At 37.9% G+C, this 23598-nt stretch overlaps 1 protein-coding gene across 2 annotated transcripts in view; it reads left to right on the top strand.

Moving 5' to 3' along the window:
- Nucleotides 1-23598, top strand: part of RNF24 (ring finger protein 24) — a 149628-nt gene that overhangs the window by 108516 nt on the left and 17514 nt on the right. For both annotated transcript variants that reach the window (XM_060125168.1, XM_060125169.1), the window contains exons 3-4: nucleotides 19022-19064; nucleotides 21177-21218. In XM_060125168.1, coding sequence (XP_059981151.1) covers nucleotides 19022-19064; nucleotides 21177-21218 — 85 coding nt within the window. The remainder of the gene's footprint in view (nucleotides 1-19021; nucleotides 19065-21176; nucleotides 21219-23598) is intronic.

Here is a 23598-nt window from a genome sequence, read left to right as displayed (position 1 = left end):
GGAGCTCCTTTAAGCAGCACTCTGAATCCCCTCTCCTCGCACACCAAGAAACAAAGAGGGAAGAAAAAGTCTCTTGCCTCTTCGGCAAGTCCAGACTTTTCCACGGACTCCCTCCCGGCTAGCCGTGGTGCACTAACCCCCTGCAGGCTGTGTTCACGCCGCCAACCCCAGTCCTCTCCCTGCGCTCCGAGGGAAGCCCAAGCCTCAGCTCCCAGCCCCGCCCACGCCAGCGGGGGAGCAGACAAGCCTCTCGGGCTGGTGAGTGCCTGTCAGCACCGATCCTCTGTGCGGGAATCTCTCCGCTTTGCCCTCCGCACCCCTGTTGCTGTGCTCTCCTCCGCGGCTCCGAACCTTTCCCCCTCTGCCACCCGCAGTCTCCGCCCACTAATGGTCTTCCTAGTGTGTGGAAACCTTTCCTCCTTCACAGCTCCCTGCCACTGGTGCAGGTCCCGTCCCTATCCTTTTGTCTCTGTTTATTCTTTTTTCTTTTGCCCTACCCTGGTCTGTGGGGACTTTCTTGCCTTTTGGGAGGTCTGAGGTCTGCTGCCAGCGTTCAGTAGGTGTTCTGTAGGAGTTGTTCCACGTGTAGATGTATTTGTGGTGTATCTGTGGGGAGGAAGGTGATCTCTGCGTCTTACTCTTCCGCCATCTTCCCCTCCACTCTCTAAGTTTTTAAATAGGGCCTAATTTTCGTCTTTTTTTTCTTTTTTTTCATTTCAATACTTTAAAAAAAATTTTATTTTATATTGGAGTAGAGTTGATTAACAATGTTATGTTAGTTTCAGGTGTACGGCAAAGTGATTCAATTATACATATACATGTATCCTTTTTCAAATTCTTTTCCCATTTAGGTTTATTGAGCAGAGTTCCCTGTGCTATATACAGCAGGGGTCCCCAAGCCCCAGTATTGGTCCGTGGCCTGTTAGGAACTGGGCCGCACCGCAGGAGGTGAGCAGCGGGTGAGCCAGTGAAGCTTCATCTGTATTTACAGCCACTCTCCATCACTGGCATTACTGCCTGAGCTCCACCTCCTGTCAGAAGAGCAGTTTCTCATAGGAGCGCAAACCCTATTGTGAACTGCGCATGAGAGGGATCTAGGTTGTGTGCTCCTTATGAGAATCTAATGCCTGATGATCTGAGGTGCAGCTGAGGCGGTGATGCGAGTGCTGGGGAGCAGCTGCAAGTACAGATTATCATTAGCAGAGAGGTTTGACTACACAGAAACCATAATAAATCAATGTGCTTGAATCATCCCAAAACCATCCCCCACCCCAGCCCAGTCCGTGGAAAAACTGTCTTCCACAAAACCAGTCCCTGGTGCCAAATAGGTTGGGGACTGCTGCTATACAGTAGGTCCTTCTTGGTTATCTGTGTTAAATATAGCAGTGTGTACATGTCAATCCCAAACTCCCAGTCTGTCCCTCTCCCCCATCCTTCCCCCCAGTAACCATAAGTTTGTTCTCTAAGTCTGTGAGTCTGTTTCTGTTTTGTAAATAAGTTTGTATCATTTTTTTTTAGATTCTGCATATAAGCGATACCATATTTGTCTTTCTTTGTCTGACTTATTTAGATGATAATCTCCAGGTCCATCCATGTTGCTGCAAATGGCATTATTTTATTCTTTTTTATGGCTGAGTAATATTCCATTGTATATATGTACTACATCTTATTCATTCATCTGTTGATGGACATACCACATCTTATTTACTCATTCATCTGTTGATGGACATTTAGGTTGCTTCCATGTCTTGACTATTGTAAACAGTGCTGCAATGAACATTGGGGTGCATGCATCCTCTCAAACCATATTTTTCTCTGGATATATGCCCACGAGTGGGATTGCTGGATCATATGGTAGCTCTATTTTTAGTTTCTTAAGGAACCTCCATACTGTTCTCCATAATGGCTGCATCAATTTACATTCCCACCAACAGAGTAGGAGGGTTGCGTTTTCTCTACACCCTCTCCAGCATTTATTGTTTGTAACCTTTTTGATGATGGCCATTCTGACTGGTGTGAGGTGATATCTCATTGTAGTTTTGATTTGAATTTCTCTAATAATTTGTGATGTTGAGCATTTTTTCATGTGCCTCTTGGCCATCTGTATGTCTTCTTTGGAGAAACATCTGTTTAGGTCTTCTGCCCATTTTTTGATTGGGTTGTTTGTTTTTTTGATATTGAGCTGCATAAGCTGTTTGTAAATTTTGGAGATTAATCCTTTGTCAGTTGCATCATTTGCAAATATTTTCTCCCATTCCATGGGTTGTCTTTTCATTTTGTTTATGGCTTCCTTTGGCATGCAAAAGCTTTTGAGTTTGATTAGGTCCCATTTGGGTTTTTTTGTTTTTATTTCCAAATAGGGCCTAATTTTCAAAGCCAAAGCTGAGACTGTAAAAATTTTTACACCGTATTCAAAGAGCTTTATGGAATGAAAGAGAAGAGAATTGAATTTTATTAAACAGCTATATATCTAACAGTTTTTAGTGTTTGCACAGTATATGATTATGTTAAGATAAATACCATCATCAAATATCTTTCAGCAATAATTTATTGTTGCCACTAGTGTTTTGGGGGCACTCACTGATGGTCAAATTCAAATGAATTTAGTGTGTAATTTCTGATTTTCTGACAAGTTAATTTACATTCTTCATAGAAAGTGAATTTTTTTTATAGATGAATCTTTTCTGAAGTTCTCAAAACTGTAATTGCCTCTTATATGCTGTCTGCTTATGATTTTTAGGTCTTGTTCAGAGAGATAAATACCTAGCTAATATAATTATAGCATTCAGGAAAAACTTTTTAAAAATCTGTTTATTTCCAGAAATTTCCTTTTTCTAAAATTTTTTAATAATAGTTTGATTTTAAATAATAATAGTTTGATAAATGTTATGTAAATATTCAGCATTTTTTTTAAATTAAGGAATTGCCATGGCACAAACAGGACCTCAGAGTATTAAAATCTATTTCTTTTTTTCAGACCTACTAAATTTTTTGGTAATTCCTCTCCAAATAGTGGTTTAACTCAGAAATTTGTGAATTTAATATCTGAAACCAAATTATTTTTAAAAAGAAGACAAAAATATAAAAAATATTTTAAAAAAGGAAGGGTTAGCATATAAAATAATCTAAAATGTGTAGCTTATAGTATATTCTTTATTACTTTGTCAAAGAATTAATTAAGCCTTTAACTTTGTTTTAAGAAAAACACTAGTATACCAATTGTGATTCTGGGTAAATTATTTGAGAAGTAAATTGTGAAACACTATTTTATCTCATTGTTTTCCTTTTAATAATCAAGCAAATAAGAAATAAAGAAAAAAACTATAGCAGTTGTTTTCACGCATTATCATTGTAGTACATTTTATCATTTTTGTATCTTTTTTATTAAGCTAACAAAGCAAATAAGTGGGAATCTTCTATACTAAAATAAAATTACCTTGCTTAATCAGAGAAACGAGTCACATTCAAACATTTCTAAATTTCATTTACAAGTAATTGGTACCATTTTGAAATTTTAATCACAATGTAAGACGTTTTCCCTTTCTGATGATCTCAGTTTGTTGCTTTTAACCCTCAGATGTTAAGTTTGGATTTCACAAGTCATTTACAGTTAATCTGGAGATTCATGGATTCAACTCCTCTAATATTACCCAAGCCCATTTTTAGATATAACTTAAGTTCTCCAACACCTTCCCAGGGAGCTATTATGTTCTCAAGTAGAAAGATCCCTCCAGTCACAACCAAACGCATCAGAACCATAGGAGGAACACAACTTAAGTCTAAATGAGACAGCCAGCACCAACCACAATCTTACACAACATTGTAGTATAGAATTTTCTGCCTGTGATAGGGCTATGGATAGATCACTACTGGAGCACAAAAGAAGGATGTCTTTGCTATTTTATAACGAACCATATAATATTCTAATTTATGTTTGTTATTCATCTCTGTCCCCAGGTATTTGTCTGTTCTGTTTGCTGTATCCCAAACACCCAGAACAGTGCCTGGCACAATATTGGCACTCAATAAATGTGGTTAGGTAAATGAAAGAATGGTGTCCCTAATAGGAAGTTAATAGATATGCATAAAACTGGAAAATCAAGAAGTAGCAACACAAGAAACATATTTAAAAACTTGGAAGTAAATATCAAAATAGTGAGCTAAATGGGAAAAAATGGTTATCTCTGGGGAAGAAGGCAGGATTGCTGATTTTTATTGTTGTTGTTGTTACTAACCTGTAAAACTATATATAACTTTGAAACATATGTAATTAAAAATTAAAAATAGAGGGAAATTTTTTAGTTACCTACTAGAAATTATAAGGTCAAGATAATGACAGAAAAGATAGAGAGGGTGCTATGGATGGTTGTGAGAAATATTTGAGAGGTGAAAATGAATAGAATTTGGTGACTGGACATAAAAGACAAGGAAAGGATGAACTTAGAATCTTTCCTGGACTTCTGATTTAGGCAGCTGGGTGGATAGCAATCCCTTAACAGAGAAAGAAAATGGATGGGCAAGTTTGGGGTGGAAAGATGATAAATTCTGTTTCAGACATGGGAGGACTGAGTTCCCTGTGTAACAGTCAAGCTGTTTAGTACACAATTTGATATATAGGTCTAAAGCTTATGAGAAGTCTGGTCTGGAAACAGGAGATGATATAATGATAGGTGGAAGTTGAAGCCAGGAGTGTCCCATAAAGATAATGTATATAGTGAAATAAAATGGGTCCAGAAAAGAATCCTAGATAAACATTGACATTTAAGAGGAGCCCCTAAGAGAGATTAGAAAGGGATAGCAGGAGACAGGAGGAAAATCATGAGAGAGGTGCCCCACAAGTAGGGCTTCAATGGATTGAGTCAGTTGTGTCAGCAGTTCTCAGGGAGGTCCCTCCCGTAAGAAGAATTGAAGAGTTCCCATTATACTTGACAATTAGCTTTGCATTCATAATCTTAGTTAGAAAAGGTTCAGTAGAATAGGTGCACAGGTGATGAAAGGTGGGTTATAATGGGACAAAGCCTGAGGACCAGGTGAAAATGGATACAAGGAATATAACCTCCTCTTTGAAGAATATTGGCTAAGAAAAGATTAGGGGTGGGGAGTGCAGTTTCCTGTAAATTAAAGAAGTTTTGTTTTGTTTTGTTTGTGGCTGCACTGGGTCTTCATTGCTGCACGTGGGCTTTCTCTAGTTGCAGCAAGTGGGGGCTACTCTTCACTGTGGTGTGCAGGCTGCTCATTGCAGTGGCTTCTCTTGTTGCACAGCATGGCCTCTAGGCACATGGGCTTCAGTAGTTACAGCACACGGGCTCAGTAGTTGTGGCATGCAGGCCCTAGTGCATGCGGGCTTCAGTAGTTGTGGCACATGGGCTCAGTAGTTGCGGCACGCGTGCTCTAGAGCGCAGGCTCAGTAGTTGTGGCGCACGGGCTCAGTTGCTCCGTAGGATGTGGGATCTTCCCAGACCAGGGATCGACCCGTGTCCCCCTGCATTGGCAGGCGGATTCTTAACCGCTGCACCACCCAGGAAGTCCCTACGGAAGTATTTTGTTGTTTGGGTTTTTTTTAAGATAGAGATTTAGGGATATTTATAAATATAATATTAAGGAGAATGAGCTAGTTGTAGAGGATTTGTGAGAAAGAATGAATCGTGGAAGTGAGGAGAGACATACCTAAAAGTTACAGCAATATTGGTTTTAAACAGGAGAATACCTTCTTAAGACAGAGATGAAGGTAACTGGGAAGAACAGTACATATGTAGGTATGTGGGGCTGGGAGCAAGAGAGCTGCATATCTGAAAACCTCTTTCTCTGAAAAGTAGTTGAAAATGATGGGGAAGGAGGTGGTAGGATAAAGCTTGAAGAGGGTGGCAAGGGTTTGAAATGACTACTGCAATGGAAGCTTAGGATACTCAGCATGAATAAGTAGAATCAAAGAGCAATGTGGGAGGTCTAACTGAGCATGTTATTAAGTACTTACTATGTGCCAGACCCTGTGCTGTGTACTGCAGTTAAACTAGGTAACTTTATTATCTTTATTTTACAGAAGATAAATAATTTTCCTATAGTCACACAGATAAAAGTTGGTTAGAACTGAGACTCAAACCTAGTTGTCTGACCCAAGCACTTGCTCTTAACCACTTAAAAAATAATAATAAATTATATTTATCAGGCTTCATTTCAAAATAACCATTTCAGAATTTCATAATCACACTCAAAGGACAGATTTGCGTATTGAGGATATTCTAAAACTTTTCTATTGAAGTATAGTTGATTTACAATATTAAAACTTTTTTTGAGCCTGAAAATTTTAAACAAAGACAGTACCTACTTTACTTTTCTTTCAATAATGGATAACAAGCTACTTAAGAAAAAGGAAATATTCCCCATTCTTACCTCCTTTCATCAAATAAGTCATAATCTATATTACTAGTATGTTTCCTGGAAGGAATAGCAAAAAGATATTTCTCTTAAATGCATGGCAAATGCAAAATAAAATAGTGCAATCTAAAATATTAGGTAATTAGTTGAACTTAGAGTAACGGAGTAATCAGAGGGATGAAATTAATTTAAGTAGGACTTTCTAGAAGGGATGAATTTTTGAGCCATGGATTGAAAAAAAGGTAAACACAAATTGACCCCTGCTGTGGCTGGAAGTAATGATGCTTTGGGAAAATATGCAGATCCAAGTAAAAGTCAAATAAGCAAAGTAAATTTACAAATCCAGCCTCATTTTAATGAACTGTAATGGAGTTCATTTTATTCCTTTACATGAAAATGTAGGTACACTTCTCTCAGCAAAACAGGAAGACCAAAAAAAGAAAAAAAACAGTAAGGATGATTTGAATTACATGTTTAATAAATTTGACCTAATTAAGAGAAATTTATAGTTTTAAAAATCATATATTAGACAAGAAAGACTGAAAACCAGTGATATAAATTTTCCTTTCATGGAACTAAAAAAAAAAAACCAATTAAACTGAAAAGAAAGTAGAAGAAAATCTTCCTAAAAAAACTAAGCACAGAAATCAATGAACTAGAAAACAAATGTGTAATAAAATTATTAAAATCAAAAAAGCTGATTCTTTGAAAAGATTAACAAAATTGATGAATCTCTAGAAAGAGATCCAGAAGAAGAGAAAACATAAATTTACTAATATCAGGAATTAAAAAGGGGACATTACTACAAATCCTAAAAGCATTAAAAAGATAGCAAAGGATATTATAAACAACTTTATGCCAGTAAATTTGAAATTTTAGTCGAATTAGACACTTTCCTAGAAAAAACACAGTGCACTAAAACTGACATAAGGGGACTTCCCTGGTGGCGCAGTAGTTAAGAATCCTCCTGCCAATGCGGGAGACACGGGTTCAAGCCCTGGTCCGGGAAGATCCCACATGCCACGGATCAACTAAGCCCATGCGCCACAACTACTGAGCCTGTGCTGTAGAGCCTGTGAGCCCCAACTACTGAGCCTGCGTGCTACAACTACTGAAGCCTGCACACCTAGAGCCCATGCTCCACAACAAGAGAAGCCACCACAATGAGAAGCCCATGCACCACAACGAAGAGTAACCCCTGCTCACAACAACTAGAGAAAGCCCATGCACAGCAATGAAGACCCAATGCAGCCAAAATATAAATAAATAAAATAATAAAATTTTTAAAAAAATGACATAAGAAATAGCATTTATGAATAACCCACAACTAACATCATACTCAATGGTGAAAAACTGAAAGCTTTCCCCCTAAGATCAGGAACAAGACAAAGATGCCCATTTTCTGGGCAGAAGACCTAAATAGACATTTCTCCAAAGAAAACATACAGACGGCCAAGAGGCACATGAAAAGATGCTCAACATCACTAATTATTAGAGAAATGCAAATCAAGGCTACAATGAGATATCACCTCACACCAGTCAGAATGGCCATCAAAAAGTCTATAAACAGGGCTTCCCTGGTGGCGAAGTGGTTGAGAGTCCGCCTGCCGATGCAGGGGACACGGGTTCGTGCCCCGGTCCGGGAGGATCCCACATGCCGTGGAGCGGCTGGGCCCGTGAGCCATGCCGCTGAGCCTGCGCGTCCGGAGCCTGTGCTCCGCAACGGGAGAGGCCACAACAGTGAGAGGCCTGCATACCGCAAAAAAAAGAAAGTCTATAAACAATAAATGCTGGAGAGGGTGTGGAGAAAAGGCAACCCTCCTATACTGTTGGTGGGAATGTAAATTCGTACGGCCATTGTGCAGAATAGTATGGAGGTTCCTTAAGAAACTAAAAATAGAGCCACCATAAGATCCAGCAACCCCACTCCTGGGCATATATCCAAAGAAAAACATGGTTCAAAAGGATACGTGCACCCCAATGTTCATTGCAGCACTGTTTACAATAGTCAAGACATGGAAGCAACCTAAATGTCCATCAAGAGATGAATGAATAAGATGTGGTACATATATACAATGGAATATTACTCAGCCATTAAAAAGAATAAAATAATGCCATTTGCAGCAACATAGATGAACCTGGAGATTATCATACTAAGTGAAGTAAGTCAGACAGAGAAAGACAAATATCATATGATATCACTTGTATGAAGAATCTAATAAAAAGATGCAAATGAACAAAAGAGAAACATATTCACAGACTTAGAGCAGCAGTCCCCAATCGTTTGGCACCAGGGACTAGTTCTGAGGAAGACAATTTTTCCCCGGGCGAGTAATGGGGAGTGGCAGATGAAGCTTTACTCACTCGCCTGCCACTCACCTGCTGTGCAGCCCGGTTCCTAACAGGCGGGGGGTTGGGGACTCCTGACTTAGAGAACAAATTTATGGTTAGCAGGGAGGAAGGATGGCGGGGAGGGATAGAATGGGAGTATGGGATTGACACGTATACACTGGTATGTTTAAAATAGTAGCCAACAAGGACCTACTGTATAGCACAGGGAACTCTGCTCAATACTCTTTAATAACAAAAATGTTAGTAATGTGGCAAATAGTCAGTAGAAAATAAGCAGGATAACAGTTGGAAAGAGGAAGGGGTAGAAAATGTAACAAAAATTTGGGACATAGTAAAAAGGCCTAAACCACATTTAAATGAGTCCAAAAAAGAAATGTTGAGAGAAAATAGGGAAGAAGCAGTCGATGAAAATTTCCCTCACAAGTTAAGGATTCAAGAAGTACAGCAAATCACAAAAAATGGGGTTTGTTTGGGCAGGGGGGTCGTTTTTTGTAAAATGGCTGACAACCATGACTAAGATAAAATATTACACACACACACACACACACACACACACACATACACACACAGAAGTGAATTTCTTTAAATATCTAAAGTATTTGAAAACTTATGTCCACACAAAAACCAACACACATGTTTTAGAAAGAAGCTTTACTCATAAATGCCAAAACTTGGTATCAACCGAGATATCCTTCAGTGAGTAAATGAATAAATGAATTGTGGTCCATCCAGATAACAGAATATTATTCAGCACTGAAAGTAAATGCGCTATCAAGCCATGAAAGGACATGGAGGAATCTTAAATGCATATTTCTAAGTGAAAGAAGCCACTTTGAAAAGGCTACATACTATGTGACTCTCACAATGTGACATTCTGGAAAAGGCAAAACTATGGAGAAAGTTAAAAAGTCAGCGGTTGCCAGGATCTACGGGAGAGGGAGGGATGAACAGGTAGAAGACAAAGAATGTGTAGGGCGATGAAACTATTCTGTATGTTACTATAATGGTGGATACACGTCATTGTATACTAAAAAAAAAAATCTGATTTCTCAACAGAAACAGTGAAAAAAATAAAAGCATTGATATTGATTTTAAAAAGATGCCCACTTTCACCATTACCATGCAACATTGTACTAGAAGTTTTAGCCAGAGCATTTACACAAGAAAAAGAAATAGAGGGCATCCAATTGGAAAGAAAGAAGTAAAACTATCTCTTTTTGAAGATGACATGATTCTATATACAGACAATCCCATAGAATACACACACACACAAAAATCTAGAACTACTAAACAAGTTAAGCAAACTTTGAGAATACAGAATCAGCACAAAAAAATCAGATGTATTTCTGTACACCAACAAGGAACAATCTGAAAAGGAAATAAATGAAACATTTACAATAGCATCCAAAAGAATGAAATTCCTAGGAGTAAATTTAACCAAGGAGGTGAAAGACTTGTTCACTGAAAACTACAAAATATTGCTGAAATAAAGAAGACCTAAATAAATGGAAAGATTTCATGGATTGGAAGCCTTAATATGTTAAGATGGCAGTATTCCTCAAAGCAGTCTACAGATTCAATGCAAAGCCTATCAAAATTCTAATAACCTTTGATACAGAAATGGAAAAACTGATCCTCAATTCATTTAGAACTGCAGGGAGCCTCAAATAGCCAAAACAACACTGAAAAAGAAAAAAAGGCAGGAAGACTTGTACTTCCCAATTTCAAAACTTCCTTTAAGCTACAGTTATCAAAATATGTGGTACTGATAAGAATGGACATATAAATCAATAAAATAGAATTGAGAGTCCAGAAATAAACCCAAACATCTATGGTGAATTGATTTTTTTTTTGGCTTTTGTGGCTCTCCATATAGTTTTTTTTTAAATTTTATTGAAGTATAGTTGATTTACAGTGTTGTGTTAATTTCTGCTGTACAGCAAAGTGACTCAGTTATACATGTATATATTTTTTTCCATTATGGTTTATCACAGGATATTGAATATAGTTCTCTGTGCTATACAGTAGGACCTTGTTGTTTATTTATTCCACTGTGTATATATACCACATCTTCTTCACCCATTCATCTTTCGAGGGACATTCAGGTTGTTTCCATGTCTTGGCTATTGTAAATAGTTCTGCTATGAACATAGGGATGCATGTATCTTTTCGAATTATCGTTTAGTCTGGGTGTATGCCCAAAAGTGGGATTGCTGGATCATATGGTAGCTCTATTTTTAGTTTTTTGAGGAATCTCCATACTGTTCTGCATAGTGGCTGCACCAATTTACATTGCCACCAACAGTGTAGGAGGGTTCCCTTTTCTCCACACCCTCTCCATCATTTATTGTTTGCAGACTTTATGAAGATGGCCATTCTGACCAGTGTAAGGTGGTACCTCATCATAGTTTTGATTTGCATTTCTCTAATAATTTGCGATGATGAGCATCTTTTCATGTGCCTATTGGCCATCTGTATGTCTTCTTTGGAGAAATGTCTGTTTAGGTCTTCTGCCCATTTTTCAGTTGGGTTGTTTGGTTTTTTGTTATTGAGTTGTATGAGCTGTTTGTAAATTTTGGAAATTAAGCCCTTTTCGGTCGCATCATTTGCAAATATTTTCTCCCAGTCCGTAGGTTGTCTTTTCATTTTGTTCATGGTTTCCTTTGCTGTGCAAAAGCTTATAAGCTTGATTAGGTCCCATTTGTTTATTTTTGCTTTTATTTCTATTGCCTTGGGAGACTCACCTAAGAAAACATTGATATGATTTATGTCAGACAATGTTTTGCCTGTGTCCTCTTCCAGGAGTTTTATGGTATCTTGTCTTATATTTAGTCTTTAAGCCATTTTGAGTTTATTTTTGAGTATGGTGTGAGGGTGTGTTCTAAACCTCATTGATTTACATGCGGCTATCCAACTTTCCCAACACCACTTGCTGAAGATACTTTTCCCCATTGTATAGTCTTGCCTCCTTTGAGGAACACTAATTGTCCATAGGTGTATGGGTTTATTTCTGGGCTTTCTATTCTGTTCCATTGATTTGTATGTCTGTTGTCATGAGAGTAACAGGCTGTTTTGATCACTGTAGCTTTGTAGTATTATCTGAAGTCTGGGAGGGTTATGCCTCCAGTTTTATTCTTGTTACTCAGGGTTGCTTTGCAATTCTGGCTTTTATGGTTCCATATAAATTTTAGGATTATCTGTTCCATTTCTGTAAAAAAAATGTCATGGGTAATTTGATAGGGATCACATTAAATCTGTAGATTACTTTGGGTAGTATGGTAATGGCCAGTTGTTTTTCACAAGGGTGCCAGGCCCACTCAGTGGCAAAAGAATAGTCTCTTCAACAAATGGTGGACCAACTGAATAATACACGTGAAAGAATAAAATTGAACCCCTGCCTCATTTCCTATATAAAAATTAACTCAAAAAATAGATCAGCAGGACTTCCCTGGTGGCACAGTGGTTAAGAATCTGCCTGCCAATGCAGGGGACACGGGTTTGAGCCCTGGTCCAGGAAGACCCCACATGCCGCAGAGCAACTAAGTCCACGTGCCACAACTACTGACCCTGCACTCTAGAGCCCACGCGCCACAACTACTGAGCCTGGGTGCCACAGCTACTGAAGCCCGCATGCCTAGAGTCTGTGCCCCACAACAAGAGAAGCCACCACAATGAGAAACCCGTGCACTGCAATGAAGAGTAGCCCCCACTCGCCACAACTAGAGAAAAGCCCGCATACAGCAATGAAGACCCAACGCAGCCAAAAATAAATTTTTAAAAAAAATTTTTTAAAAATAGATCAGCGACCTAAACATGAGCTAAAACTATAAAACTCTTGGGAGAAAACAAGTAAATCTTCATGACCTCAGATTGACAATAGAGTCTTAGATTTGACAGCAAAAGCACAAACAACAAAAGAAAAAATAGATAAATTGGACTTATAAAAATTAATAACATTTGTGCATCAAAGAGCATTATCAAGAAAGTGAAAAAAACAGCCTACAGAATGGGAGAGAAATATTTACAAATCATATATTTGATAAGGGTTTAATATCCAGGATATATATTTTTAAAAACTCTTACAACTCAACAGCAAAAAGACAACTGAATTTGGGACTTCCCTAGTGGTCCAGTGGTTAAGATTCCACCTTCCAATGCAGGGGACGTGGGTTCGATCCCTGGTCAGGGAACTAAGATCCCACATGCCATAGGGCAACTAAGCCCACGCACTGCTACTACTGAGCATGTGGGCTACAACTAGAGAGCCCACGTGCCACAACTACAGAGCCCACATGCTCTGGACCCTGCACACCACAACTACAGAGCCCACACACTCTGGAACCCAAGCTCCACAACAGCTGAGCCCACGCACCACAACTAGAGAGAAGCCTGCACGCCGCAGCAGAGGATCCTGCATGCTGCAACTAAGACCCAACGCAGCCAAAAATAAATTAAATAAACAAATATTGGGACTTCCCTGGTGGTGCAGTGGTTAAGAATCTGCCTGCCAATGCAGGGGACACGGGTTTGAGCCCTGGTCCAGGAAGATCCCACATGCCGCGGAGCAACTAAGCCTGTGCGCCACAACTACTGAGCCTGCACTGTAGAGCCCACGAGTCACAACTACTGAGCCCTCATACCACAACTACTGAAGCCCGCATGCCTAGAGCCTATGCTCCGCAACAAAAGAAGCCACCGCAATGAGAAGCCCGTGCACCACAATGAAGAGTAGCCCCCACTCGCTGCAACTAGAGAAAGCCCACGCACAGCAACGAAGACCCAATGCAGCCATAAATAATTAAATAAATAAATAAATATTAAAATAAAAGAAAAGACAACTGAATTTAAAAATAGGTAAAGGGCTTAAGTAGCCATTTCTCCAAGGAAGATATACAGATGGCCAACAAGCATGTGAAAAGATGTTCAACAGCATTGGTCATTAAGGAAATGCACATTAAAACCACAATAAATGTCACAACTAGTAGGATGCTGTAGTCAAAAATATGGAAAATTATGTGTTGACAAGGATGTGGAGAAATAGAAACCCTCATACATTGCTGGTGGGAATGTAAAATGGTGCAGGAACTGTGGAAAACAGTTCATCAGTTCCTTGAAAGTTAAACATAGAATTACCATATGACCCAGAAATTTCACTCCTAGGTATATACCCAAGACAAATGAAGAGATATGTCCACAAGGAAATTTGTACAGAATGTTTATATCATTATTCGTAATAGCCAGAAGGTATAAACAACCCAAATGCTCATTAATAGACAAATGGATAATCAAATTGTGGCATATACATATAGTGAAATATTATTCAGCCATAAAAAGGAGTGAAGTACTGATACATGCTACAAATAGGCAGAGCCTCGAAAACATTACGCTAAATGAAAAGCCAGACACAAAATGGTCACATATTGTATGATTTATTTTATGTAATGTATCCATAATAGGCAAATCCATAGAGACAGAAAGCAGATTAGAGATTACCAGGGAACGGGGGAGTGGGGACCAACTACTTAATGAGTACCAGATTTTTTTTGATGAAAAAGTTTTGAAACTAGAGTGAACTAGTGGTTGCACAACATTGTGACTGCACTAAGTACCACTGGATTATACAGTTTAAGATGGTTAATTGTATGTTATGTGAATACAAGTAAAAGAATAATAACATTTTTAACTGAGTCAAGAAGAAATATAAAATATTAATAATTATATATGTAATAATAAAAGCATTTCCAAAAAGAAACTGCAAGTCAGGTAACTTCACCAGTGAATTTCTCCAAACATTTAAGGAAAAAATACCACTCTTTTTTTTTTTTTTTTGCGGTACGCGGGCCTCTCACTGTTGTGGCCTCTCCCGTTGCAGAGCACAGGCTCCGGACACTCAGGCTCAGCGGCCATGGCTCACGGGCCCAGCCGCTCCACGGCATGTGGGATCTTCCCAGACCGGGGCACGAACCCGCGTCCCCTGCATCGGCAGACGGACTCTCAACCACTGCGCCACCAGGGAAGCCCAAAAAAATACCACTCTTATATGACTTTTCCAGAGAATAGAAGAGATACTTCGAAGAGGCCAGATAATTTTGATTCCAAAGCCTGACGAGGACATTACAAGAATGGAAATTATAGACTAATCTTTCTCATGAACAAAATATTAGTAAATAAAATTCAAGGATGTACAAAAAGGTGGTACACCACAACCAAGTGGAGTTTTGTTCCAGAAATGAAGATTGTTTTAACATTTGAAAATCAATCAATACAGTATTCCACATTAACAGTAAAAAGGGAAAAAAAGCACTTGACAAAAATTAATACCTATTCATGATTTTTTTAAGTCTAAAACTAGGATACAAGGGAACTTTATTTGAATCAAGGGTTATCTACAAAAAATCTAGAGAAAACATCGTATTTAGTAGTAACATATTAATAAGGACATTCACTGCCATCACTTGCATTTAATATTGGTACTGGAGGTCCTGGCCAGTGCAGGAAAAAAAAGAAGTGAAATAAAGAATAAAGAGTGAAGGGCTTCCCTGGTGGCGCACTGGTTGAGAGTCCGCCTGCCGATGCAGGGGACACGGGTTCGTGCCCCGGGCCGGGGAGATCCCACATGCCGCGAAGCAGCTGGGCCCGTGAGCCATGGCCGCTGAGCCTGCGCGTCCGGAGCCTGTGCTCCGCAACGGGAGGCCACAGCAGTGAGAGGCCCGCATACCGCAAAAAAATAAAAATTAAAAAAAAAAGAATAAAGAGTGAAATATGTGAAGATTAAATAGGTAGAGTTTTAACTGTTATTATTTGCAGACAAAATAATTGTGTATTTTAAAAATCCAAAAGATTCTGCAGATAAGATGTTTAGAATTAATAAGTGAACTTAGCAAGTCACTAGATACAGGATCAATATTCAAAAATTGAATTTTTTTCTATGTAGTAGCAACAAAGAATTAGAACATAAAAAAATTTTAAATACCATTTATAGTAGATCAAAAATTACCAAATACCTAGGAATAAATTTAATGAAGGATATATAAGTGTTCTACGTAGAAATGTGTACAGAGAAAGAAGATCTAATAAATAGAGTATGCTATATTCACAGGTTGGAAACGCAATCTTGCAAAGATGTCAGTTCTTCCCCCAATTGATCTATAAATTAAACACAGTGTCCGTCAAAATCCCAACAGATTTTTTTTGTGGAAATTGATAAGCTCATGAAATCTATATGGAAATGCAAAGGACCACGAATAGCCAAAGTAGTTAAGAACAAAGCTTGAGGACCCAAGACTTTTTCCAAACTCCAGTACTTAAAACAGAGTGCTATTCACCTAGCACCCAGATCTTGGTTTCTAAATATTATTCTCCAATAAAAGGAACCAAGGCTCTTTGAAAGAAGTGGTTAATTCCACAACTGGAGCATGGAAAATACAAGATGAGCTTGTAACATCTTTTGGTGCCAGTGAGCTAGGAAATGCATGGGAAAGGATGAGGGCATGTTGAAAGGATATAAGAATCAACCTGAAGGAGGGCCTAAAAGCCTAAATCAATTTGAGCAACAAAATAAATAATGATCATATTAAATTATAACCCATAGACTAACACAAATGAGTCCATGCTGATATAAATAAATGAAGGAGAAGGGGCATCTCTTCCTTACAGAAGAATCCCAGTTAATGTACAAGGAATTAGGGAACTACAAAACCACCACCAGGCAAACACTGCAGAATTGTTGCAAGCAAGATGGATGCTAAAATCAGTGGGCAAAAGCTTGAGAAAAATATAGGATATTTTCATAGTTTCAATGTGTCTCCCCCAAGATATTGATCAGTTGCAAAGGGGAAAATAGTAACTTTACAGTGGAGAGACCCAGCAGACATTGCCATAACCAAGTGATCATGGTCGATATGTCAAAATCCTGAAAAACAAGGAAAAACTAAGGAACTGTCACAGATTTGAAGAAACTAAGGAGACACAACTAGATGCAGGCTGGGGTCCTGGATTGGATCACAAGATAGGAAAAGAACATTAGTGAAAAAACTGGTGAAATTCAAACAAAGTCTGTTTGGTGAATACTATACGAGTATTAATATCAAAACATTAGTGTTAATTTCCTGCTTTTGATCATTGTTCTATGGTTATGTAAGATGTGAATGTTGGAAAACTGGGGAGAGAAGTATATATGAACTCTGATATTTTTTGCAACTTTCCTATAAGACCATTTCAAAATAAAAGGTGTTTTTTTTTTTTTAAACTGGCATGGTATTGACACAAGATGCATTGGTTTCCCAGGGTTGCTGTAACAAAGTACCACAAGCTGGATGGCTTAAAACAACAGAAATTTATCAAACTCTCACAGTTCTGGAAGCTAGAAGTTCGAAATTAAGGTGTTGGCAGGGCCATGCTGCCTCTGAAGGCTATCTAGGGGAGGATCCTTCCTTGCCTCTTCTTAGTTCCTGGTGGTTGTCAGCAATCCTTGATATTTTTTGGCTTGTAGCTGCATCACTTCAGTCTCTGCCTCTGTCTTCACCTGGCCTTCTTCCCTGTGTCTCTGTATATCCTCTCCTCTTCTTCTAAGGACAACAGTCATATTGGATTTATGGTCTACCCTAATCCTAATGTGACCTCATTTTAACTACTAAATAGTCTGCAAAGATGCTATTTCCAAACAAGGTTACATTCTGAGGTAGCAGTTTGACATTAATTTTGAGGGGACACGATTCAACCCAGTACACAAGGATGGGCAGATAAACCAGTGGGATAAAACAGAAACTCTAGAAACAGAACCACACATTGGTCTCACTTACAGCAGATGTGCCATTGCAACACAGTGGGGAAAGAAGTGTCTCTTCAATAAAGGAGTCAAATGAAAATCTGCATGTGGATAAAAAGAACTTTGACCTCTACCTCACATCATACATAAAGACTAATTTCAGATGGATCATAGACCTCAATGTGATAGGTAAAATAACAAATTATTTTCACGATACACACAAGAAATTATCTTCATTATCTGGGGGTTGGCAAAGATTTCTTTAACTGGACACAAATTAAATTAAAAAGCTTTAAATTAAAAGCTTTTGTTCATCAAAAGATAACATTAAGAGAATTAAAAGGCAAGCCATAGAGTATTGCAGTACCCAACAGAGGACTTGCATCTAAAATATTTAAACAGCTCCTACAAATCAATAAGAAAAATATAGTCAACTCATTTTCTTAAATGGACAAAAGACTTGAACAGGCATTTCGTAAAAGAAAATATCCAAACAGGCAATAAGCATATGAAAGGGTCTTAAACATCATTTGGGAAATGCAAAATTAAAACCAAAATGAGATACCACTGAACACCCACCAGACTGGCTAAAAAGTTTTAGACTGACCCTACCAAGCTGTGGCAAAGATGTGAACAACTAGAACTTTCATGCACTACCCATAGGAGTAAAACTGGTACAAGCACTTTGGACCAGTAATTCTACTCCTAGATACTCACTCAACAGAAATGAGTCTATATGTCCACTAAAAGACATGTAGAAGAATTTGTATAGCAGCTTGATTCATAATTGCCCCAAATTGGAAGTAACCTAAATATTTGTCAACAGTGGAATGGATAGTTTTATATTCATTCGTAAAATGGAACACTATATGTCAGTCAAAACTATAATTACTGCAACAACATGGATGAATTTCACAAGTAATTGTTGACTGAAAGAAGCCAACACAGGAGAGTATATACCAAATGATCCATTTATGTGAAGTTCAAAAACAAGCATAGTTAATCTACAATGATAAAAATTAGGATAGTGTTAGGGGTGAATATTGATTGGGAAGAGTCATTTCAGGGATGCTGGAAATGTTCTATGTATTGATCTGGGTGATAGTTACAGTGGTGTGTATAATTTTTTTTAATACTTATCTGTATTCTTGAGGCTTTTGCACATTATTAGATGTATATTATATTGATACCTCAATTTTTTAATTAGGAAAAATGTGATATATTAAATATTATTGAAATAAGTGGACTATTGTCAATATAAAAAATTGAGCCTTCTTTAAAATATTTGAGATTTTGTTTTAATGAGATTTCACTTGACCTTATATATTTGGATAACATTCTATGGTTCACTGGTCACTTTCTCATAACATGGTAACAGATATGTCATTTGAGTGTATTCTAGAATAAAGATTCTGGATTTTAAACCATAAATGATATAAATTAATACCAAAAATAAGCAGTTTTAAAATTTTTGTCAAATTCTTATATGGAAATCTCAGTATTGCATTTCTCATTTCTGTCTTTTAGGCTAAGACATCAAGCACACAAAGAATTTTATGCCTACAAACAGGTGAGAGAGATTTACTTAAGATTAGCTTTGATCATGTTCTTCACCAAAAAAATGAGACCTCAGGTTTCCACTCATATTTTAAACTGGGACTAGATTTACTTGTGTTCATTTTAGCATTTTGCTTGCCAATTTGCCATACAAAATACTTCAAGTGTTCCTTTTTTTTTTTTTTTTTTGGCTGTGTTGAGTCTTCGTTACTGTACACGGGCTTTCTCTAGTTGCGGCGAGTGGGGGCTACTCTTCGTTGCAGTGCCTGGGCTTATTGTGGTGCCTTCTCTTAAGTATTACTTGAAGTTACAGAAAGTTCAAATGATAAAATAATATAACGTAACAGGGAACTTTGGCCAATATTTTGGTAAAGAGAAATGCTGTAGCTTAAAATCCTTGAACTTACTATCATCCTAATGGAGTTCAGAGATTCCATTAAATGAAATTTTTACCTTCTTCATTGGAAGACATACTAGTTCCTCAGAGGTAACCAGCTGTATTATACTGATCTCATCTCCTCCCCTTTGTGTTTTAAATGTTAGTTCACGTCACACTACTGGAAGTCCAGATACTTCAGTCATTGCTATTAACTCCTAGCCCTTTGTACTATCCCTTTGCTGATATGTTCTTTAAGGTAATAAATTTAGCTTTTCTTGAAGGCCAGTAAAATTTGTTTTTTCTTCCATGTGTCATCCATTAATATTTTACCACTGATACCAAACAGTGGGCCTAGGTGTTCCTTAATTTTCTTTTGACCCTGAGCATGAAATTATTTTTGTCGTCCATAGCAATTTAGGAGGGGGGGAGAGGTGGGGGTGGGGGCCAAGCTTCAGTTTATTTGGGTCTTTAATCTTGCTGACACTGATGTTACAGACCATGTCGTCATTTTAGGATTACATATCTTTTTATCCATGTCTCTTTGAAATCTGAGCTCATTGGTGAGTTCCTTAGATGTCCACACTGATGTCCACAGGTAACCACACATGGGTCTCGTGTGGGATTTAATATACAGAGATGAATGTCTTAGTTTTCTAAAGGAATGAATCTTTTTGTCTCAATTTTTGTCTCAAATGGTTTTTTGAGGAACCTCCACACTGTTTTCCATAGTGGCTGCACCAACTTACATTCCCACCAACAGCGTAGGAGGGTTCCCTTTTCTCCACACCCTCGCCAGCATTTGTTATCTGTAGGCTTTTTAATGATGACCATTCTGACTGCTGGGAGGTGATACCTCATTGTAGTTTTGATTTTCATTTCTCTGATAATTAGTGATGTTGAGCATCTTTTCATGTGCCTGTTGTCCATCTGTATGTCTTCTTTGGAGAACTGTCTATTTAGGTCTGCTGCCCATTTTTCAATTGGGTTGTTTGTTTTTTGTTAATGAGTTGTATGAGCTGTTTGTATATTTTGGAAATTAAGCCCTTGTCAGTGGCATCATTTGCAAATATTTTCTCCCAGTCCTTAAGTTGTCTTTTCATTTTGTTTATGGTTTCCTTTGCTGTGCAGAAGCTTTCAAGCTTGATTAGGTCCTATTTGTTTAGAGATGTTCTTTTTAAATAGTCATCTGCCCTCTTGTCATTTTGCATTATTTTTAACTGATATCCAGTCACCACAAAGTCAGGTTAGGGACAGCACCTGGATGAGTTTTAAACCTATTTACATAATTCTGGATAGAGCTAAAGTTTTCTGAGGATACTGATGTATAATAATAAGCAAAGCTTCCAAAATTAAGATTGACCTTACTTTTCAGTCTTTTATAAATTACCAGTCTGTCCCATGAGTCAATACTGTGTTTTACCAAATCATGAGGCAAGCAATCTCATTTACTTTCCCCCCATATTAGCACATACTCCAGATAGGCATGTGTTAATTTCTTCTCCCAAAATTTAATCTATTCTCAAAGAGATTTTAAAATTGCTTTTCAGGAGAATACTACACCTTGCTCAAGTTAAAAGAATGTTGCTAAAATGTTCTATCTCAAACTGTAAGAGATTCTCTCTAATACTGAATATGAGGTGAAATGAGCTATATACAGAAAAGAAAAATATTTGTAAGAACAATGAGAAATCTTTTAAATTACAGATTTAAATGGGCATAAAAGCATACTTTTTTTTTGTCTTACAGGTTATATTAAAAGAAAAAGTAAAAGAACTGAATTTACATGAGGTAAGTTGCCTATAAGTATTTTAATCTGCTCTTGAGTATATGCTAACAGAAGTGGTATGCTGTGGTATGCTTAAACATCTATATTTTCACACACTGAAAAAAATTGGGCTTATTTTGATCAGCTTAATAGAATATTTGAGGGTGAGGTCACATAAAAATCAATTTTGTGAAGACTTATAAGAGTGTAAAATAACTCATTTTTAATAGGAATGGTGTCAGTGTAAGATTTCATAGCAGCAGGGATGCTGCTTGCTGTCCATGCTATACGAGTAGGAGATAGATATAAACAAGTTTTTCTACTCAAGATGAATTTGCACTAATTTCACTCTTGAAAATGTTCCCAGAAGTCCTTTCTTACCAATGGCACAAACAAGGCAGTGATTACTTCATGAAGGTGGGGGCTTGGGGAGGTGAGACAGAGGGATGGAATAGGGAAGAGCTATAGGGAGAGATATGAACTCTTGGACTTGTCTAGTAATGAGGTTGCGTGGTTGGGGTGTTCACTATATTGTTCTGCTTTCTAAGCTATATACAGATGTGTGTGTGCATCCTGCTATGCACCTTAAGACACGTAATCTATAGTAATTCTTGTTTATTTTATTCCTTGTCTTGCCACTGATTTCAAATGCTCAGAGTTTTTATTTTTAATTTTAGGGCCCTTTCTCTTCCACCCTTTCTGAGTTTTTTAATTGGTGTTTAAAGCAAGGACTTGAAAAGCTACACACTGTCATATCTATGTTTTATATATCATAACTGTGGTGAAGCTACATTACCAGTCTCTTCAAAGAGAGTTAAGTTGTGAAATTATTTGAATAATAGTAAAAAAAATAATGATTTATATTATTGATGAACACTTTGAAATTATCTACTGCTCCTTTGCTCTTTTTTTAAAATATTTATTTATTTGGTTGCACTGGGTCTTAGTTGCGGCAGGTGGGCTCCTTAGTTGTGGCATGCATGTGAGATCTAGTTCCCTGACCAGGGATCAAACCCAGGCCCCCTGCATTGGGAGCTCAGAGTCTTAACCACTGTGCCACCAAGAGAAGTCCCTCCTTTGCTCTTTCTGCATGTTTTTTATCAAAGAGTTGATATGGTACAGCATTTCAGAACTAACCTTGGATTAAACTCAAGCATCAAATACTGTTTGATTTTTAAATTTTTCCTAAAACAGTAACAGAAAGTGATCCTCTTCTGTTTGGAGTCTTTTTGATGACCATAAATGAAAAGATCTAATTCTGACATACATTAACAATACTGAATAACCATGTTTGTCAGGAATAGAAGTCTTCCTTATTGGTTTGACCCATTAGTTTAGAATCTTTATCCTGAATAAGTGAATTGTGTTACATCATTACTCATCAGAGTTAGTATCCCAACCGCACCCACTAATTCCAGTTTCACTGTGCCCAAGAAAACCTAACCTTGCTCTACAACTTGTTTCCAGAGGCCAGTCATGTACTTTTCGCAGTTTGGTCCTTTTTTGATGCACTTCTTTGTGTTGAAACTATTTTGTCAAACTTGTGTGTGTGCATTCCTGTGGCCTAATTATACAATGATACATAGCTTGTTCCTGTGTAAGCACACATAATTTCAATATGAATAACGTTATTAGTGAATAATTATAATAGTGGAAAATCAGAGACAAGCTAAATGTCCATCAGTAGTGTGACAAATAAATAAAACATGATACACTGGAAGATTATCCATCAAGAGAGGGAGGGAGAGAGGAAAAGAAGGAAACCTGATACAGTGATTCATACAGTGAGGTACTATACGGCAGGCAAAATTAAGGAACAAGCTCCATCTATAAACACGTCAACCTAGATAGATCTCTAACGGAATCTTGAAAAAGCAAGTTGCAAAATGATATAAATGTTTATATCATGTATGTAAACTAAGATAAACACATTTTTCATGGATTTATATGCATACTGCTTAGTGTTTGAAAAGGATGCATAATGATCACACAGAGGAGGAGAGAAGAGGGAAAAGATTAGGGGAAGTTGGTCAAAAGGGATATTAATCTCATATATAATGTTCTTAATTTTAAAGAAGGAAAGTAAGTTAATATATTATTTTTAAAATACAGTTGAGGAATTCCCTGGAGGTCCAGTGGTTAGGACTCCGTGCTGTCACTGCCAAGGGCCCAGGTTCAATCCCTGATCAGGGAAATAAGATCCCACAAGCCACGTGGCAAAAAAATCTAAAAAGTACGGTTGAGGGCTTCCCTGGTGGCGCAGTGGTTGAGAGTCCGCCTGCCGATGCAGGGGACCCGGGTTCATGCCCAGGTCCGGGAAGATCCCACATGCCACGGAGCGGCTGGGCCCGTGAGCCATGGCCGCTGAGCCTGCACATCCGGAGCCTGTGCTCCGCAACGGGA

The sequence above is a fragment of the Lagenorhynchus albirostris genome, chromosome 15, assembly GCF_949774975.1.
Source record: "Lagenorhynchus albirostris chromosome 15, mLagAlb1.1, whole genome shotgun sequence".
Classification (NCBI taxonomy): domain Eukaryota; kingdom Metazoa; phylum Chordata; class Mammalia; order Artiodactyla; family Delphinidae; genus Lagenorhynchus; species Lagenorhynchus albirostris.
This window is presented reverse-complemented; position numbering and strand designations above follow the sequence as displayed.